The 17,748-nt window shown below is 41.0% G+C and overlaps 2 protein-coding genes across 3 annotated transcripts; one reads left to right on the top strand and one right to left on the bottom strand.

Moving 5' to 3' along the window:
- The first annotated feature begins 8,431 nt into the window (after positions 1–8,431).
- On the top strand, positions 8,432–10,464 carry LOC139422111 (ferritin, middle subunit-like). 2 transcript variants are annotated; one of them, XM_071173259.1, is made up of 4 exons: positions 8,432–8,786; positions 9,153–9,299; positions 9,531–9,656; positions 10,110–10,464. In XM_071173259.1, exons 1-4 carry the CDS (start codon positions 8,685–8,687, stop codon positions 10,263–10,265), a joined length of 531 nt encoding a protein of 176 aa, XP_071029360.1. In that variant the 5' UTR covers positions 8,432–8,684; the 3' UTR covers positions 10,266–10,464. The 2 variants fall into 2 exon arrangements, with proteins under 2 accessions (XP_071029360.1, XP_071029362.1); XM_071173261.1 differs by having other exon boundaries at positions 8,475–8,786; positions 9,534–9,656; positions 10,110–10,351.
- A 4,919-nt stretch (positions 10,465–15,383) lies between these two features.
- On the bottom strand, positions 15,384–17,394 carry LOC139420935 (ferritin, middle subunit-like). Its single transcript, XM_071171359.1, has 4 exons — positions 17,043–17,394; positions 16,516–16,662; positions 16,157–16,282; positions 15,384–15,744 (listed from the first exon to the last, which is right to left on the bottom strand). The coding sequence occupies exons 1-4, from the start codon at positions 17,142–17,144 to the stop codon at positions 15,589–15,591; spliced, it is 531 nt and encodes a 176-aa protein (XP_071027460.1). The 5' UTR covers positions 17,145–17,394; the 3' UTR covers positions 15,384–15,588.
- Between the last annotated feature and the right edge of the window lie 354 nt (positions 17,395–17,748).

Here is a 17,748-nt window from a genome sequence, read left to right as displayed (position 1 = left end):
CAATGTCCCATTTTGACAAAGCAAAAACAGGTTAAGAAATGTTAGCAAATGTATAAAAAAAATTAAACACTGAAATATCACAATCACATAAGTATTCAGCAGTGATGTAAAGTACTTAAGTAAAAATACTTGAAAGTATGACTTAAATATTTTTGGGGAGTATCTGTATTTTAATATTTATATTTTTGACGACTTTATACTTTTACTTCACTACGTTCCTAAATAAAATTATGTTACATTTTGAATGCTTAGATGGACAGGAAAATGGTCTAATTCACACAATTATCAAGAGAACATCACTGGTCATCCCTACTTCCTCTGATCTGATGACGCACTAAATACATGCTTCATTTGTAAATGATGTCTGAGGGTTGCAGCATCCAAAAATTGTGCTGTCTGGTTTGCTTAAAATAAGGAATTTGAAGTTATTTATACTTTTACTTTTGATACTAAAGTATATTTTAACAAGGACATTTACCTTTGATACTTAACCCTTGTGTTGTCTTAAGGGTAAAACTGACCCGCCACTATGTTTAACAGGAGAGAAAAAACACTAAATTATATTTTTTCAACTTGACATTTGATGACTTTTCCTAGAGTGACCCCAACATTAGAAAAAGTGAAACATTGCCTTTGTTCATATTTCCATGACGCTGTACATCACCAGGGTACAAAGATTGTCTTAGGGTCATTTTTGACACGGCAGTTAAAAGATAATTTACACACCACAAAAACCCCAGACACACACACACACACATACACACACACACACATACACTCACACAGAGAGATTGAGATTATATGCCACTGATTGAACTCAGACAAAACTAAAACTTTCTTGTGCATATGCAGCATCTCCCCTCCACGACCCCACAAATGACTCTAGTTCACAGACAAAAAAAAATAAAATCTGACAAAATAAAAACAATTTCCGACGAAATAAACATTTCTTGAAAGCATTGTTTACTAATGGGGAACGTAGTCAGAGGCTATAAAGGTGCAAATGACAGTCCTCCCAGTTCTCTCCTTGCTGATTTTTTCAGATGTCCAGGAGGAACAAGAGAACAATGATTTAGAAGAGGAGGAGGTATCTGAAGAAGAAGATGGGGAAGAATACAACCCAGAGCACGATGCATCATCTTCAGATGAAGAAGAAATCCCCCAAGCTAAAAGAGACATTTTTGTCAAAGAATAGCAAAATAACATGGTCCTTGTCACCATATGACAACCAGGGCAGGATGGCAGCACAAAATGTCATAAGGATGACCCCAGGGCCCACTAGACATGCAGTTGCCCATGCCCAGGACATCACCTCAACATTCTACATGTTCATCACACCAGCCATCGAAAAAAAATCATCCTGGAGATGACACATTTGGAGGGTTTCCGAAAATATGGAGACAACTAGAAAAGTATGGATGAGATTGACCTGCGTGCCTACATCGGGCTGCTAATCTTAGCAGGTGTGTATAGGTCCCAAGACGAGGCTACCTGTAGTCTCTGGGATGCAAAGAGTGGAAGGGCGATTTTCCGTGCCACGATGCCACTGAAAGTCTTCCACACTTTCTCAAGAATGCTATGATTTGATAACCGTGAGAAAAAACCTGCAAGACGTGTGAGAGACAAACTGGCGGCCATAAGAGAGGTAGAAGTGGGTGGAGTGGCTGCCATACCCCCACAACTGGTTCCATTCAGAAGTAATTATTTTCATATCTGTAATGTAAGTGATTTTCACTGTCAATTTTATTTTGTATTGCTGTAATATCATTGATTTATGTGATTGTTTTCTGTGACACTGATACTAATTACGGATAGTAATCTCTTTTGTCACAAGGTTGCTGTCCTTTCTGGCAGTATATGCCCAGCAAGCCAGCAAAGTATGGCATCAAGACATGGGTGGCCTGTGATGCACAATCCAGCTACGCTTGGAAGATGCAATTCTATACAGGGAAGCCGACCAGTGGAGGCCCAGAGAAGAACCAGGGGATGGGGGTTGTGCTTGATGTGACAGATGGACTGAGGAGGCACAATGTCACGTGTGACAATTTCTTCACTTCTTATGAACTCAGCCAGCAGCTCCTAAAGAGGAAGATCACCATGGTTGGCACAGTTATAAAGAACAAGTCTGAGCTCCCCCTGCATTCCTCGAAACAACGGGGAGAGCGGCCTTCTCATCAAAGTTTGCCTACACCACCACCACCCTAGTTTTTTTACCTACCAAAGAGGAACAAGAATGTGGTCCTCCTTAGCACACTGCACATAACGGCTGAGATCAGTGATCGTGAGGACAGGATGCCAGCCATCATCCTGGACTACAACCACAACAAAGGAAGCGTTGACAACCTGGACAAGGTGATTGGAACTTACAGCTGCAGGAAGATGACTGCCCGCTGGCCCCTGGTCATCTTCCCCAACATCATTGATGTGTCCTCATACAATGTCGTCATAATATGGAACAAGATCAACCCTACCTGGATGCATGATAAGCAGAACACGAGGAGGATGTTCCTGGAGCAGCTGGGAAAGGCACTTGTAACCCCACACATTCAAAGAAGGGAGTGCCTCTGCAGCGCTTGTGAAAGCTGTTCAGAGGGTTGATTCTTGTCCTCATCCACCTGACGCTCCAGCTGGCAAGAGGAGGAGATGCCAATTCTGCCCCCCAAAGAAGGACTGTAAAACCAGGTAGTCCTGAGGCATGGTCCTAGGGCTCAGGTCCTCCGAGAGAGAGAGAAAGAAAGAGAGAGAATTAGAGAGAGCATTCTTAAATTCACACAGGACACCAGATAGGACAGGAGAAGTACTCCAGATATAACAAACTGACCCTAGCCCCCCGACACATAAACTACTGCAGCAGAAATACTGGAGGCTGAGACTGGAGGGGTCAGGAGACACTGTGGCCCCATCCAACGATACCCCCGGACAGGGCCAAACAGGAAGGACATAACCCCACCCACGTTGCCAAAGCACAGCCCCCACACCACTAGAGGGATATCTTCAACCACCAACTTACCATCCAGAGACAAGGCCGAGTATAGCCCACAAAGATCTTCGCCACGGCACAACCCAAGGGGGGGTGCCAACCCAGACAGGAAGATCACATCAGTGACTCAACCCACTCAAGTGACGCACCCCTCCTACGGACGGCATGAAAGAGCACCAGTAAGCCAGTGACTCAGCCCCTGTAATAGGGTTAGAGGCAGAGAATCCCTGTGGAAAGAGGGGAACAGGCCAGGCAGAGACAGCAAGGGTGGTTCGTTGCTCCAGAGCCTTTCCGTTCACCTTCACACTCCTGGGCCAGACTACACTCAATCATATGACCCACTGAAGAGATGAGTCTTCAGTAAAGACTTAAAGGTTGAGTCCGAGTTTGCGTCTCTCACATGGGTAGGCAGACCATTCCATAAAATGGAGCTCTATAGGAGAAAGCCCTGCCTCCAGCTGTTTGCTTAGAAATTCTAGGGACAATTAGGAGGCCTGCGTCTTGTGACCGTAGCGTACGTGTAGGTACAGTGGGGCAAAAAAGTATTTAGTCAGCCACCACTTGTGCAAGTTCTCCCACTTAAAAAGATGAGAGAGGCCTGTAATTTTCATCATAGGTACACTTCAACTATGACAGACAAAATGACAAAAATCCAGAAAATCACATTGTAGGATTTTTAATGAATGTATTTGCAAATTATGGTGGAAAATAAGTATTTGGTCAATAACAAAAGCTTATCTCAATACTTTGTTATATACCCTTTGTTGGCAATGACAGAGGGCAAACGTTTTCTGTAAGTCTTCACAAGGTTTTCACACACTGTTGCTGGTATTTTGGCCCATTCCTCCATGCAGATCTCCTCTAGAGCAGTGAGTGATGTTTTGGGGCTGTTGCTGGGCAACACGGACTTTCAACTCCCTCCAAAGATTTTCTATGGGGTTGAGATCTGGAGACTGGCTAGGCCATTCCAGGACCTTGAAATGTTTCTTACGAAGCCACTCCTTCATTGCCCGGGCGGTGTGTTTGGGATCATTGTCATGCTGAAAAACCCAGCCACGTTTCATCTTCAATGCCCTTGCTGATGGTAGGCTTTGTTACTTTGGTCCCAGCTCTCTGCAGGTCATTCACTCAATCATATCACTCTTGTGATCATTTTGACCCCACAGGGTGAGATCTTGCGTGGAGCCCCAGATCGAGGGAGATTATCAGTGGTCTTGTATGTCTTCCATTTCCTAATAATTGCTCCCACAGTTGATTTATTCCAACCAAGCTGCTTACCTATTGCAGATTCAGTCTTCCCAGCCTGGTGCAGGTCTACAATTTTGTTTCTGGTGTCCTTTGACAGCTCTTTGGTCTTGGCCATAGTGGAGTTTGGAGTGTGACTGTTTGAGGTTGTGGACAGGTGTCATTTATACTGATAACAAGTTCAAACAGGTGCCATTAATACAGGTAACGAGTGAAGGACAGAGGAGCCTCTTAAAGGTCTGTGAGAGCCAGAAATCTTGCTTGTTTGTAGGTGACCAAATGCTTATTTCCACCATAATTTGCAAATAAATTCCTTAAAAATTCTACAATGTGATTTTCTGGATTTTTTTATTCTCATTTTGTCTATCATAGTTGAAGTGTACCTATGATGAAAATTGCAGCCTTCACTCATCTTTTTAAGTGGGAGAACATGCACAATTGGTGGTTGACTAAATACTTTTTTGCCCCATTGTATGTACAGCAGGACCAAATCAGAGAGATAGATAGGAGCAAGCCCATGTAATGCTTTGTAGGTTAGCAGTAAAACCTTGAAATCAGCCCTTGCCTTGACAGGAAGCCAGTGTAGGTAGGGAGGTTAGCACTGGAGTAATATGATCACATTTTTTGGTTCTAGTCAGGATTCTAGCAGCCGTATTTAGCACTAACTGAAGTTTATTTAGTGGTTTATCCGGGTAGCCGGAAAGTAGAGCATTGCAGTAGTCTAACCTAGAAGTAACAAAAGCATGGATTAATTTTTTTTTGGACAGAAAGTTTCAGATTTTTGCAATGTTACGTAGATGGAAAAAAGCTGTCCTTGAAACAGTCTTGATATGTTCGTCAAAAGAGAGATCAAGGTCCAGAGTAATGCTGAGGTCCTTCACAGTTTTATTTGAAACGACTGTAAAACCATTAAGATTAATTGTCAGATTCAAAAGAAGATCTCTTTGTTTATTGGGACCTAGAACAAGCATCTCTGTTTTGTCCGAGTTTAAAAGTAGAAAGTTTGCTGCCATCCACTTCCTTATGTCTGAAACACAGGCTTCTAGCGAGGGCAATTTTGGGGCTTCACCATGTTTCATTGAAATGTACAGCTATGTGTCATCCGCATAGCAGTGAAAGTTAACATTATGTTTTCGAATGACATCCCCAAGAGGTAAAATATATAGTGAAAACAATAGTGGTCCTAAAACGGAACCTTGAGGATCACCGAAATTTGTAGTTTATTTGTCAGAGGACAAACCATTCACAGAGACAAACTGATATCTTTCCAACAGATAAGATCTAAACCAGGCCAGAACTTGTCCGTGTAGACCGATTTGGGTTTCCAATCTCTCCAAAAGAATGTGGTGATCGATGGTATCAAAAGCAGCACTAATTTCTCGGAGCACGAGCACAGATGCAAAGCCTCGGTCTGATGCCATTAAAAGGTAATTTACCACCTTCACAAGTGCAGTCAGTGCTATGATGGGGTCTAAAACCAGACTGAGGCATTTCATATACATTGTTTGTCTTCGGGAAGGCAGTGAATTGCTGCGCAACAGCCTTTTCTAAAAATGTTGAGAGGAATGGAAGATTTTAGTGAGTTTGGTACACATCCAGTGGATAGAGAGCCATTTAGTATGTTCAACATAGGAGGGCCAAGCACAGGAAGCAGCTCTTTCAGTAGTTTAGTTGGAATAGGGTCCAGTATGCAGCTTGAAGGTTAAGAAGCCATGATTATTTTCATCATTGTGTCAATAGATATAGTACTAAAACACTTGAGTGTCTCTCTTGATCCTAGGTCCTGGCAGAGTTGTGCAGACTCAGGACAACTGAGCTTTGAAGGAATACGCAGATCTATTATTGTTGTTTATACACCTTGTGGGTGGGGGCAAAGGTTTTTAAAAAATGGAGAAGACTAGTATTTTGTAGTTGAATTACTCATTGTACAGTATATAAGAATATATCACTATGTTACCAAAAAAAGTTCAAGACTATTATTCTTTCCCTTCAATAAAATGCATTCAAAACAACTTTGCGCACATTTCTGCTACTTTCTTAGGCTATACAAGTGCTATCTCTTTTTAAAAAAAATGATGTTAACACCTATGCAGTTCCTTTAGCAATAGTAACAATAATAATAAACCTCTACTTTAGTAAAGAAAACAATTATGACAGGTGTGTTGTAATAAAATGTGTGGTGCCCACTGATTAAATGCAGTCTTTCTGCATTGTGAAGAGGGAAATCCCAGATATTCAAAACGTTTCTCATACATGACAGGTTGTTTCTTCATGCAAAATAGGTTTGGGGACTGTCTACCGGAAGCTGATGCTATGCAACCTCTTGCTAGCTTGTTACCATAACTAATTACTAGTTAGACATCATACGATTTCGGGTGTGTTTGTAAATTCAATCTGAAGTGCCAGAGTTCGCTCTGGGCGTTCATAAATTCAGAGCGTTGTCAGATTGTCCGTTCGTTAAATTCAAAGCGTTTTGCTCTCTGAGCATACACCGGACGCTCTGGCTGAGGAGTTGGGTTGACTCGAGCGTTCTGACCTCACAACGGTAGTCAAGTACCCAAGCCAACTGGCTAACTTTGGCTAGCTTGCTAGCTACTTCCAGACACAAATGAGAGAACATCTCACTCTGACCATTTTACTCGCCCTGGCAGAGCTGGTTAGGCTGTTTTCATGTTATCCAGAGCATTAGTGACTAACTGTGTTGCTGGCAACAATTTAATTTAAAAAAAATTGCAGACGTCTGACTTCGGCTGAATATTTTCCACCATTTTCTTAAAATCTGAAAATGTTGTGTGGCCACGCCCGTTTTCTGAAGAATTGCATTATGGGCCCTGAAAGCACGAAAATAATGTCCACTGCTTGTATTCTTTGTATTTTGGCTAATTTAGTATGACATCCGGGAACTTTTGGCATACTATCTATATCCATACTAGGACCAATAACCATACTACATACTCCACTTACATCACAAGTAGTATGGTTAGTGCGGTTAGTATGAGTATTCGAACACAGCTCTAGTTCTTATGAATACCAATGACGTTTCAACTACATGGCTGTATTGAGCAATAACCCAGCACCCTGAAAGCACCATGTCAACAGTTGTGGAAGATCAGGTCATGTGAACTGAAGTTGTTAGGAAGGTTACTTTATTACTGTAGTCTTTGATTTTCATTAGCTGTAAAAAGATTTCCACTTCACAGTTTTAGCTTAATAACCTATGTATGGTTAGATGTATGTAGCTACTGATTTTGTGTAGTTATTTCTAGGCTAATGTAATTCATTGACATACCATTTGTCAAGTACAATATGTAATTTGAAACCGAAAGGTGTATCATCAAATACCATTTCTACAAAAGCCAGCCTTTCTTTCTCTGTCCACAACTGTATTCCCATATTTCATATTGAAAATTGAGCTGATATAAAAAAAAGTGTGATAAACCAGTTTTTCTTTTGACTGCATTCTGGAAAAGGTAAACAATTAAGCTACATATGTTATTGAAACATGTGCTCTTAGAGAATGAAACAGAAGTTTACAGAACTGCATCTCAAAGTTCAATTCCTTTTATATCCTAAATCAAACGTAGACGTGGACTATTTCTAAATTAGTCTAATATTAGAATGAGTGTTCAAATTCTTCCTATTTTCTTCTAAGGATACAACACACACACAATTTTCACCAATAACTTCTGTAGTTAGACCTGCACTGTAGCATTGCTTTTGGCTGATACTACTGCTTTAGTTGTTTCCAATAGAATGTTACTTTGAAATTAACAAAGTTTGTTTTAAATTAACAGTCCGAGATGAAGGGGTCAAGGCGAGAGGATTTACTCTGCCCAAAATCTTTCTTTCAAATTACTTGAGGATTATGATCGAATAGAAGTTTCGTAATGTTTAAACTTTTACAAATGTACTGATATATGTGGATGCATGTGGTATTCCGGAAACTTTGAGAAATATGAAGTTTATTTGTGCGTGGTATTCACACACGTACCTGCCCTCTCATTGGCTGGAAGGGTCCCACCTGATCTTGCCTGTCTTCATTCGTTGAGCACATGTATTTCCATTGTTAGAGTGGTCACTCGGCTCTCTTACCAATTTAATAAATAATCTTTGCTTTAGGTCATGTGTATGAGTGGGATCCTCTTTAAATGACCCGCCTAGTTCCTGTTGAAATTATAAAGGTGATTGGCTACGCTCTGTGAGGGTGGATTTCACTGACGCATTCCGTTTGGAACAATAAATAGAGCGAACAAGGCTCCTTCCAGTTCACAAGTCTGAGAAGACGCATGAAGAAGTTCTTGCTTCAACAGTGATTGAACGGAACTCCTCTGCCTTCGTCCCACATTATAGAACATTACGGATTGATAACATAACACATTCTTGAACTAATAATAGCGAAATAGTTTAAGAGACTCTATTTTTGTACTTTTCATTTCGATATAAAATAAAATCTGACGAGATGGAGTCTCAGATCCGCCAGAACTATCACCACGATTGCGAAACTGCCATCAACCGGATTATCAATTTGGAGATGTTTGCCTCCTACACCTACACTTCAATGGTAAGGAGTCTACCAAGATGACCGTTTTGTTGGTTTACCTGTGTATTATTATGCCTGGGTCTAAATGTCTTTTCACTTGACTTTTCTGTAGGTCTAGACAATTAATAGCCAATAATTTAACTCGGTGAAGGCTAAGGCTATTAGACCCTCCGGGTAGGTATAGCATTCAAATGAAGCCGGGAATCTATCCTACCTTGGTCAGAGGCCGTAACAACTCATTGACAGGTTAATTGTCAGGTTACAAAGTATACTACGGACTAGACTAGACTGATTCATGCCTATCAGCAATCTTAGTTGCCACAACAATATCAGAATGCTGTCATATTTGTTTCTTCTAACCACACTGTTTTTTGTTTATCCACGCAGGCTTTCTATTTCTCCCGTGATGATGTGGCTCTGCGTGGCTTCGCGCATTTCTTCAAGGAAAACAGCGACGAGGAGCGGGAACACGCCGACAAGCTTCTCTCCTTCCAGAACAAGAGAGGTGGACGCATTTTACTCCAGGACATCAAGGTGCGCCTTGAGCTTCAAATACTTATATTGTAGACTGATAGAGAATGTCTTTACTCCATGGAGGAAAGTGTCTACAGAGTTAAGTTGATCTGGAGAACCTGGAATAGTCTTAAACATACTGCCTCTAACCACTGATCTGAAAGTGTGAGAGGTATAACTCTGTTCACTTTATCTTACCTTAATGTCTGCTTGTAGCCCCTAACCCTCCTGTGTTCTCTCTGTCCTGTATAGAAGCCAGAACGTGATGAATGGGGCAATGGGCTGGAGGCCATGCAGTGTGCTCTGCAGCTGGAGAAGAATGTGAACCAGGCCCTACTGGACCTGCACAAGATTGCCTCTGACAAGGTTGACCCCCATGTAAGTTATGGTGGAACCACATGTATGTATCACATAGAATACAGGTACTGTCCTAGGAGATGATCAGGATGTTGTAGCTCTGATAACTAATGACACAGGATTGTGTGACCTGCTCCTTCACACGCACACAATAGTCCACATATGCACACAATGCATAAGGGGCGGCAGGTTGTCTAGTGGTTAGAGCTTTGGTCCTCTAACAAAGGTTGCTGGATTGAATCCCCTAGCTGACAAGAGAACTATTCTGCCCCTGAACACGGGAACCCACTGTTCCACGTTAGGATGTAATTATAAATAAGAACTTGTTCTTAACTGACTTGCCTAGTTAAAAAAAAATCAAAGCTGGAAACACATTATCTGCCCTTATGCCATTACCACCAGGCTCTTGTGTGTTACTGTACCTACAATAGTCTGTATTCATTCTCTTGTCTGACCTGTGTTTTCCCTCTTTAGCTGTGTGACTTCCTGGAGACTCATTACCTGAATGAGCAGGTGGAGGCCATTAAGAAGCTGGGTGACCACATCACCAACCTCACCAAGATGGATGCTGTCAACAACAAGATGGCAGAGTACCTGTTTGACAAGCACACCCTGGGAGGCCAGAGCTAAACCACTTCCATCCCCAGGCTACGGCCTTCAGACCAGGACTCCTGGCTTCTCTGAGATCCTACTGGCTTTGCATTTATAAGGGAGGGGAATGTTAAACTGGTTCATTGCAACACTGCTATGACATTGATGTTTCTGTTGACAACACTACTGTATATTGGATGCAATGCTTCTTGTAAAACAATAAAAAAATATCACTGAAGGTTGTTGCTGTTTTCTAAGTGTTGACCTGTAGTAATGGATGTTGTATCAGTCTATTCCGGTTCATTGCTCTTTTACTGAGCATCTTCAAACCAGTGATAAATACTGACAATTGTATTCCTACTAGTGGCTCTGGGTCATAACAATAGAAGTTTAACATGAGTTTTATAAAGGACGTTACCTATGACCACAGAGGTTGTCCTTTACTTTCTTGTAATAGTGCCATGTCAACTCTAGCTCCATAGGAGTTAAATGGTTAATTACAGTTGATGTAGACCATTACTCTGCGCATCACAAGTTTATTAGACAGCCTAGAGGTCAATCTAAACTGTGAGCCAGCGGTTATGGCACATTTGTCTAGTGATGGGAAGTTTGGCTCTTACCGACAAATCTTCACTCGATGTGTTTATTTCAGTTGGTAATCTCCAATAGTTCCCCTACAGCAAACTATGAACTGAATACTCAAAATAGTAATGATTCTACAAGCCTCTAGTTCACCATAAGGGTCTCATTGGAGCTGTCATGGTTGCAATGCTACTGTTACTTTACTGAACACTAATTTTGGTAAATTAGCAAGTTAGAGTTTAACACTTGAATGGAAAATAATATTGATTTCAATCTATAGATATAGTAAGTTTCTGGGGGGCGGACCATTTGATTAAAGGGGAAAATAGGCTAATGGGAACTAACCAGCGATGGCATTTTCAATTACTCCTAAACTTTTCTCTTTGTGCAACAAAGTATTGACATGGTAAAATAGAGTACGTTTGTATGGTATTCATTTGGTTTATATTTAGGGTAAAATTTCACAGCTTTGTCATTCTATTTGAAAATACATTTTACACAAAGCCACACAGAGGGCAAGAGATTTGTAATCTGATGTACCCAAAAAGGCAGCTAGATGGCATCAAATTAAATTGCATATTCCTTAATTTTCCAACATTTGTAATTCTTTTCATGGGGTCCGGCAAATTAAAGGCAGTTCTATACAATGAAACTAACCTTATATTACTAAATAGATTTCACAAAACATTAAGGGTTCCCACTCAGGCCACTACTCTACTACCACGCATCTACAACACAAAATCCATGTGTGTGTGTATATATAGTGTATATGTTGTGTTTTTATGGTTTTAAATATGACTTTACTGCTTGCATGAGTTACTTGATGTGGAATAGCAGCCATGTCATGGCTCTCTGTGGTACTGTGCACCTCCCATAGTATGTCCTGGACTTGGGAACTGTGAAGAGACCTGGTGGTATGTCTTGTAGCTCTCTGTGTACATTTAAGGGTGAGCCGTGCAGGCCAGTTCTGGGCGTAAGTGTTATGGCTTTACTTCCCCAAATGTATTGTGGATCTAGAGTTACCTGTCTAACAGAACACAGAGGGTGTTCTTTAATGGAATCCTCTCCAACTTAATCTAGGTAGTCAGGCATTCCCCAGAGCAGCTGTCTAGGACCCTTACTTTTTCAATCTTTACTAATGACTTGCCACTGGCGCTGAGTGATGCCTGTGTGTCTATGCATGCTGATGACTCAACACTATACACATCAGCTACCACAGCAGGTGATATAACTGCAACACTTAAGAGCTGCAGTCAGTTTCAGAATGGGTGGCATGAAATAAGTTAGTCCTAAATTCATTAATTTCAAAAACTAAAGGCATTGTATTTGGGACATAATATTAAAACACTAAACCCTAAACCTCAACTAAATCTTGTAATGAATAATGTGGAAATGTAACAAGTTGAGACTAAACTTCTGTCATGGTCAAAACATATTCTTAGCTACTGATACAACAGTAGCTTAGATTGGGATAGGTCTGTCCATAATAAAGCAAAGCTCTGCCTTCTTATCAACGCTATCAACAAGGTAGTGTCATGACGTTGGCCTGGGGGTAGATTTATGACAGTCATAAATACCTCTTCCCCCCTTTTTCCTCTCTCTACCATACTGATGTTACATTTACAAACCCCTTGGTTAACATAGAGATTCTGGTAACATCAGAAGGTGGCGGGAAATTAACTATATTCTGGTAATCCGACCAATTGAACATATGCGGTGGTACTTAAGGAATGTCATGTCAGTTCGGTTGTCATCTGATACATTCTCATCAATGATAAGATGACAAACTCTACAGTGGAAAGTCTAAACATCAGAGTTATCGGATTCACATGGAATTGTTGTTCAATTTAAATGTTTGAATATGAAAGTATTCGTGATGCGATGAAATGTGATTTTAGCTTCTAAAATGTGAGATTTGGGTTTTCATAAGCTCTGCTCAATCAGTGGCCCGCCCCTGTGAAGGGACATGGGCTATAAAACTTTTCAAACACGCCCTCCTCTCCCTACCTATATAAAGCCTTGATGACAATATAACCTCCTGTTCCGAGGATGTGAGGACGACAGTCCAATGTCAGAATGGTTCAGATAATAACTACAGAACGAAGCCAACATCATCGTGAGCTTTGGTTGTGAATGGTATGAACTTTGAACTCTTATTCACTACAGAAGTGATACCTCCTAGCCGTTGAGTTAGCAACAGCAGCTGCAAACGCAGGTTAGGAAGGAACAGACAGAGTATCCCATCTACCACACAATGACGTTACTACAACTTATCCAATTTAAAAGCAGAGACATTCTTCAAAGGACAAAGGACTAGGTTGGGCAACACGGCCTTCCATCTACCACCAACCTACCGAAGCGCAGCTCAGAGTAAATATTTATTGCATTTTCCTTTTCCAAATGGGCAGTAATTTAGAATGCATAAGATACTGTATTTATGATAGCACAGCTTCTTCCTTTGATACTCAGTCTTCCCGCTCTTTCACTCAAACCCAGACCCTTTTGTTTTGTGGAACAAGCTGTCATATCTGTTCCGCCCGCTAGGGACGTTTTCCTTTATGACGTCATTTGTAATCGAGGTATAATTCATCAATTCTGTGTGATTAGTTAGGTATTTAGTACATAAATAATTAAACCCAATTTTGGATTGCTGATTCAACTTGTTAGCCAGGGTTCGTGAAGATAACCAAGAATTTACAACTTTCAGATGAGACTGAATTAAGGTGACGATTAATATTGACTGCTATATTGATGTAAAATATTACTAGTTCTTTAAGAGTTTATTCGGAAGAAACAGCTCAAAAAATATTATTTTGTGGTGCCCCGACTCTCTAGTTAATTACATTTACATGATTAGCTCAATCAGGTAATATTAATTACGGAGAAATTATTTTATAGAATAGCATGTCGTATCACTTAATATGGCATATCCAAAGACACGACAGAAGGTTCTACAGGCCCTTGTTTTGTTGCACCTGGACTACTCTCCAGTCATGTGGTCAGGTGCCACAAACGACTTAGGAAAATTACAATTGGCCAAGAACTGGGCAGCACGACTCACCCTTAAATGTACACAGAGAGCTTACATTAATATTATAAATGTCAATCTCTCATGGCTCAAAGTAGAGATTTACTTCATCACTACTAGTATTTGTGAGAATTATTGACATGTTGAATGCACCCAGCTGTCAGTTTAAACTACGAGCACACAACTCAGACACCAATGCATACTCCACAAGACATGCCACCAGGTCTCTTCACAGTCCCCAAGTCCAGGACAGACTATGGGAGGTGCACAGTACTACAGAGAGCCATGACATGGCTGCTATTCCACATCAAGTAACTCATGCAAGCAGTAAAATAAGATTTAAAATTAGATAAAAAATACAATTTATGGGACAGCGATTTGCACTAGACACACACATGGATGTTGTGTTGTAGTAGAGTAGTGGCTTGAGGGCAAATCTTAATGTGTTGTGGAATCTGTTTTGTAATGAAAGGTTAGTTTTATTGTATAGAACTGCCTTTAATTTGCCAGACCCCATGAAGAGTAACTGCTGCATTGACATCAGCTAATAGGGATCCATAAATACAATTGTTGGTAAATTAAGGATTATGCAATTTAATCAGATGCCATCTCAAGGCCTTTTGGGGTATGTCAGAATATCCCAAAACTCTGGCCCTCTGTATTGCCTTTTCATGTTAAATATGTTTTCAAATAGAATGACAGTTGTAAAACTTTACCCTAAATATTAACCAACTTAGTGAATACCATTACCATAAAAATGTAATCAATTTTACAATGTCAATACTTCTTAGTTGTAAATGTTGGTGACAGTTGTGAAAAAAGTAGCAATTATTGAAAATGCAATTGCTGATTAGACACTTCTCATTAGGCTATTTTCACCTTTAACCAAGTGGTCTACTTTAAACTCATGTACTAAATGGACACATTTACAATGTCGATCAATCTCTTCCAGTTAAAGTTTAAGTTAAACCTGCCTGTCAATTACCAAAATGAACATCTTCAGTAAATTACCAGTAGCTCTGCGACCATATGACAGCTCCAATAAGCCCCTTATGGTGAATGAGAGGCTTGAAGACTTATTATTTGGAGCATTCAGTTCTTTTTTGATGTAGGGGAACAATTGGGCATTACCAACTGAAATAAACAGAAAGATTAATTTTGTGTCAGTAATAGCAAAACTCCATAAAAAAGCACCATAACAGCTGGTTAACAGACTTGATTGACCGCTAGGCTGTCTAATAAACTTGTGATCCACAGAGTAAAATGTATAAATCAATTGTAGGTAACCATTTCAATCCTATGGCCATAGAGTTGACAATTTCTGCTCTTAATTTACATGGCACTATTACCAGATACGGTAAATGACACCCTCTGTGGTGAGAGGTAACGTCCTTTATTAAACTTCTATTGTTATGACCCTCAGCCACTAGTAGGTCTACAATTGTCAGTATGTATCACTGGTATGAAGATGCTCAGTAAAAGAGCAAAGAACCTGAATAGACTGAAACATCATTACAGGGCAACACTTAGAAAATCCCAACAAAAACTTAAGTGAAATGTTTTATTGTTTTACAAGATGCCTTGCCTCCAATACAGTAGGGTTGTCAACATAAACACCTCAATGCTACAGCTGTGTTGCACTGCACCAGTTTAATACTCCCCTCCCTATAAAAGCAAAGCCAGTAGGATCCATCAGAGAAGCCAGGAGTCCTGGTCTGAGGCTGGAGGCCGTAGCGTGGGGATGGAAGTGGTTTAGCTCTGGCCTCCCAGGGTGTGCTTGTCAAACAGGTACTCTGCCATCTTGTTTTTGACAGCATCCATCTTGGTGAGGTTGGTGATGTGGTCTCCCAGCTTCTTAATGGCCTCCACCTGCTCATTCAGGTAATGGGTCTCCAGGAAGTCACACAGCTAGAGGGAAAACACAGGTCAGAAAAAAGAATGAATACAGACTATTGTAGATACAGTAACACACAAGAGCCTGGTGGTAATGGCATAAGGACAGATGAGGTGTCTGCAGTAAACATTTTTAACTAGGCAAGTCCGTTAACAAACACTTATTTACAATGACATCCTAACGTGGAACAGTGGGTTAACTGCCTTGTTCAGGGGCAGAATAGTTTTACCTTGTTGCTGCATTGAATCCCCTAGCTGACCTTTGTTACTGGCCCAACAATCTAACCACTAGACAAGCAGCGGCCCCTTACGTATTAGCTGCATTGTGCGTGAAGCAGGTCACACAATCCTGTGTCATTAGTTATCATCTCCTAGGACAGTACCTGTATTCTATGTGATACATACATGTGGTTCCACCATAACTTACATGGGGGTCAACCTTGTCAGAGGCAATCTTGTGCAGGTCCAGCAGGGCCTGGTTCACATTCTTCTCCAGCTGCAGAGCACACTGCATGGCCTCCAGCCCATTGCCCCACTCATCACGTTCTGGCTTCTACACAGGCCAGAGTGAACACAGGAGGGTTAGGGACTACTAGCAAACGTTAAGGTTTGGATAAAGTGAACAGTGTTACATCCCTCACACTGTTTCAGTTCAGTGGTTAGAGGCAGTATGTTTAGCACTACTCCAGGTTCTCTAGATCAACTTAACGCTGGACACTCCATGGAGTAAAGACATTTTCTATCAGTCTACAATATAAATGTGTTCCTCGATGCTCAGGTGCTCACCTTGATGTCCTGAAGTAAAATGCGTCCACCTCTCTTGTTCTGGAAGGAGAGTAGCTTGTCGGCGTGCTCCCGCTCCTCATCGCTGTTCTCCTTGAAGAAATGCGCGAAGCCACGCAGCGCCACATCGTCACGGGAGAAATAGAAAGCCTGGGTGGATAAACAAAACATTGTAGTTATAATGCTGTCATATTTTTTCTCTTTTTCTGTTGTTGTGGCAACTAAGCTTGATGATAGGGATGAATCAGTCTAGTCTAGTCCGTTGTCTACTTGATAACCTGACATTTAACCTGTCAATGAGTTGTTACGCGCTCTGACCAAGGTAGGATAGATTTCCAACTTCATTTGAATGCTAGATCTACCCGAAGGCTCTTAATGGCCTAGCCAAGTAAAACTCAAATGTACTTCACGGAGTTGAGATTGGCTATTAATTGTCTAGGTATACAGAAAAGTAAAGTGAAAAGACATTTAGGCCCAGGCATAATAACACAGGTAGATCAACAGAACGGTCATCTTGGTAGACCCCTTACCATTGAGGTGTAGGTGTAGGAGGCAAACATCTCCAAGTTGATCATCCGGTTGATGGCAGTTTCGCAATCGTGGTGATAGTTCTGGCGGATCTGAGACTCCATCTCGTCAGATTTTATTTTATATCGAAATGAAAAGTACAAAAATAGAGTTTCTTAGACTACTTTGCTATTATAGTTCAAGTCAGTGATATGTTACCAACACGGAATGTTCGATAACGCGGGACGAAGGCAGAGGAGTTCCGTTCAATCACTGTTGAAGCAAGAACTTCTTCATGCGTCTTCTCAGACTTGTGAACTGGAAGGAGCCTTGTTCGCTCTATTTATTGTTCCAAACGGAATGCGTCAGTGAAATCCACCCTCACAGAGCGTAGCCAATCACCTTTAGAATTTCAACAGGAACTAGGCGGGTCATTTGAAGACGAGCCCACTCATACACATGACCTAAAGCAAAGAGTATTTATTATATTGACAAGAGAGCCGAGTGACCACTCTATCAATGGAAATACATGTACTCAACGATTGAAGACAGGCAAGATCAGGTGGGACCATTCTAGCCAATGACAGAGGAGGTACGCGTGTGAACACCACGCACAAATAAACTGAATTTTTCTCAAAGTTTCCGGAATGCCACATGCATCCACTTATATCAGTACATTTGTAAAAGCTTAAACATTACGAAACTTCTATTCGATCGTAATCCTCAAGT

This window comes from Oncorhynchus clarkii, chromosome 12, assembly GCF_045791955.1.
Source record: "Oncorhynchus clarkii lewisi isolate Uvic-CL-2024 chromosome 12, UVic_Ocla_1.0, whole genome shotgun sequence".
NCBI lineage: Eukaryota > Metazoa > Chordata > Actinopteri > Salmoniformes > Salmonidae > Oncorhynchus > Oncorhynchus clarkii.
Note: the sequence above shows the minus strand (reverse complement) of the source record. Positions and strands in the feature narration are given on the sequence as shown.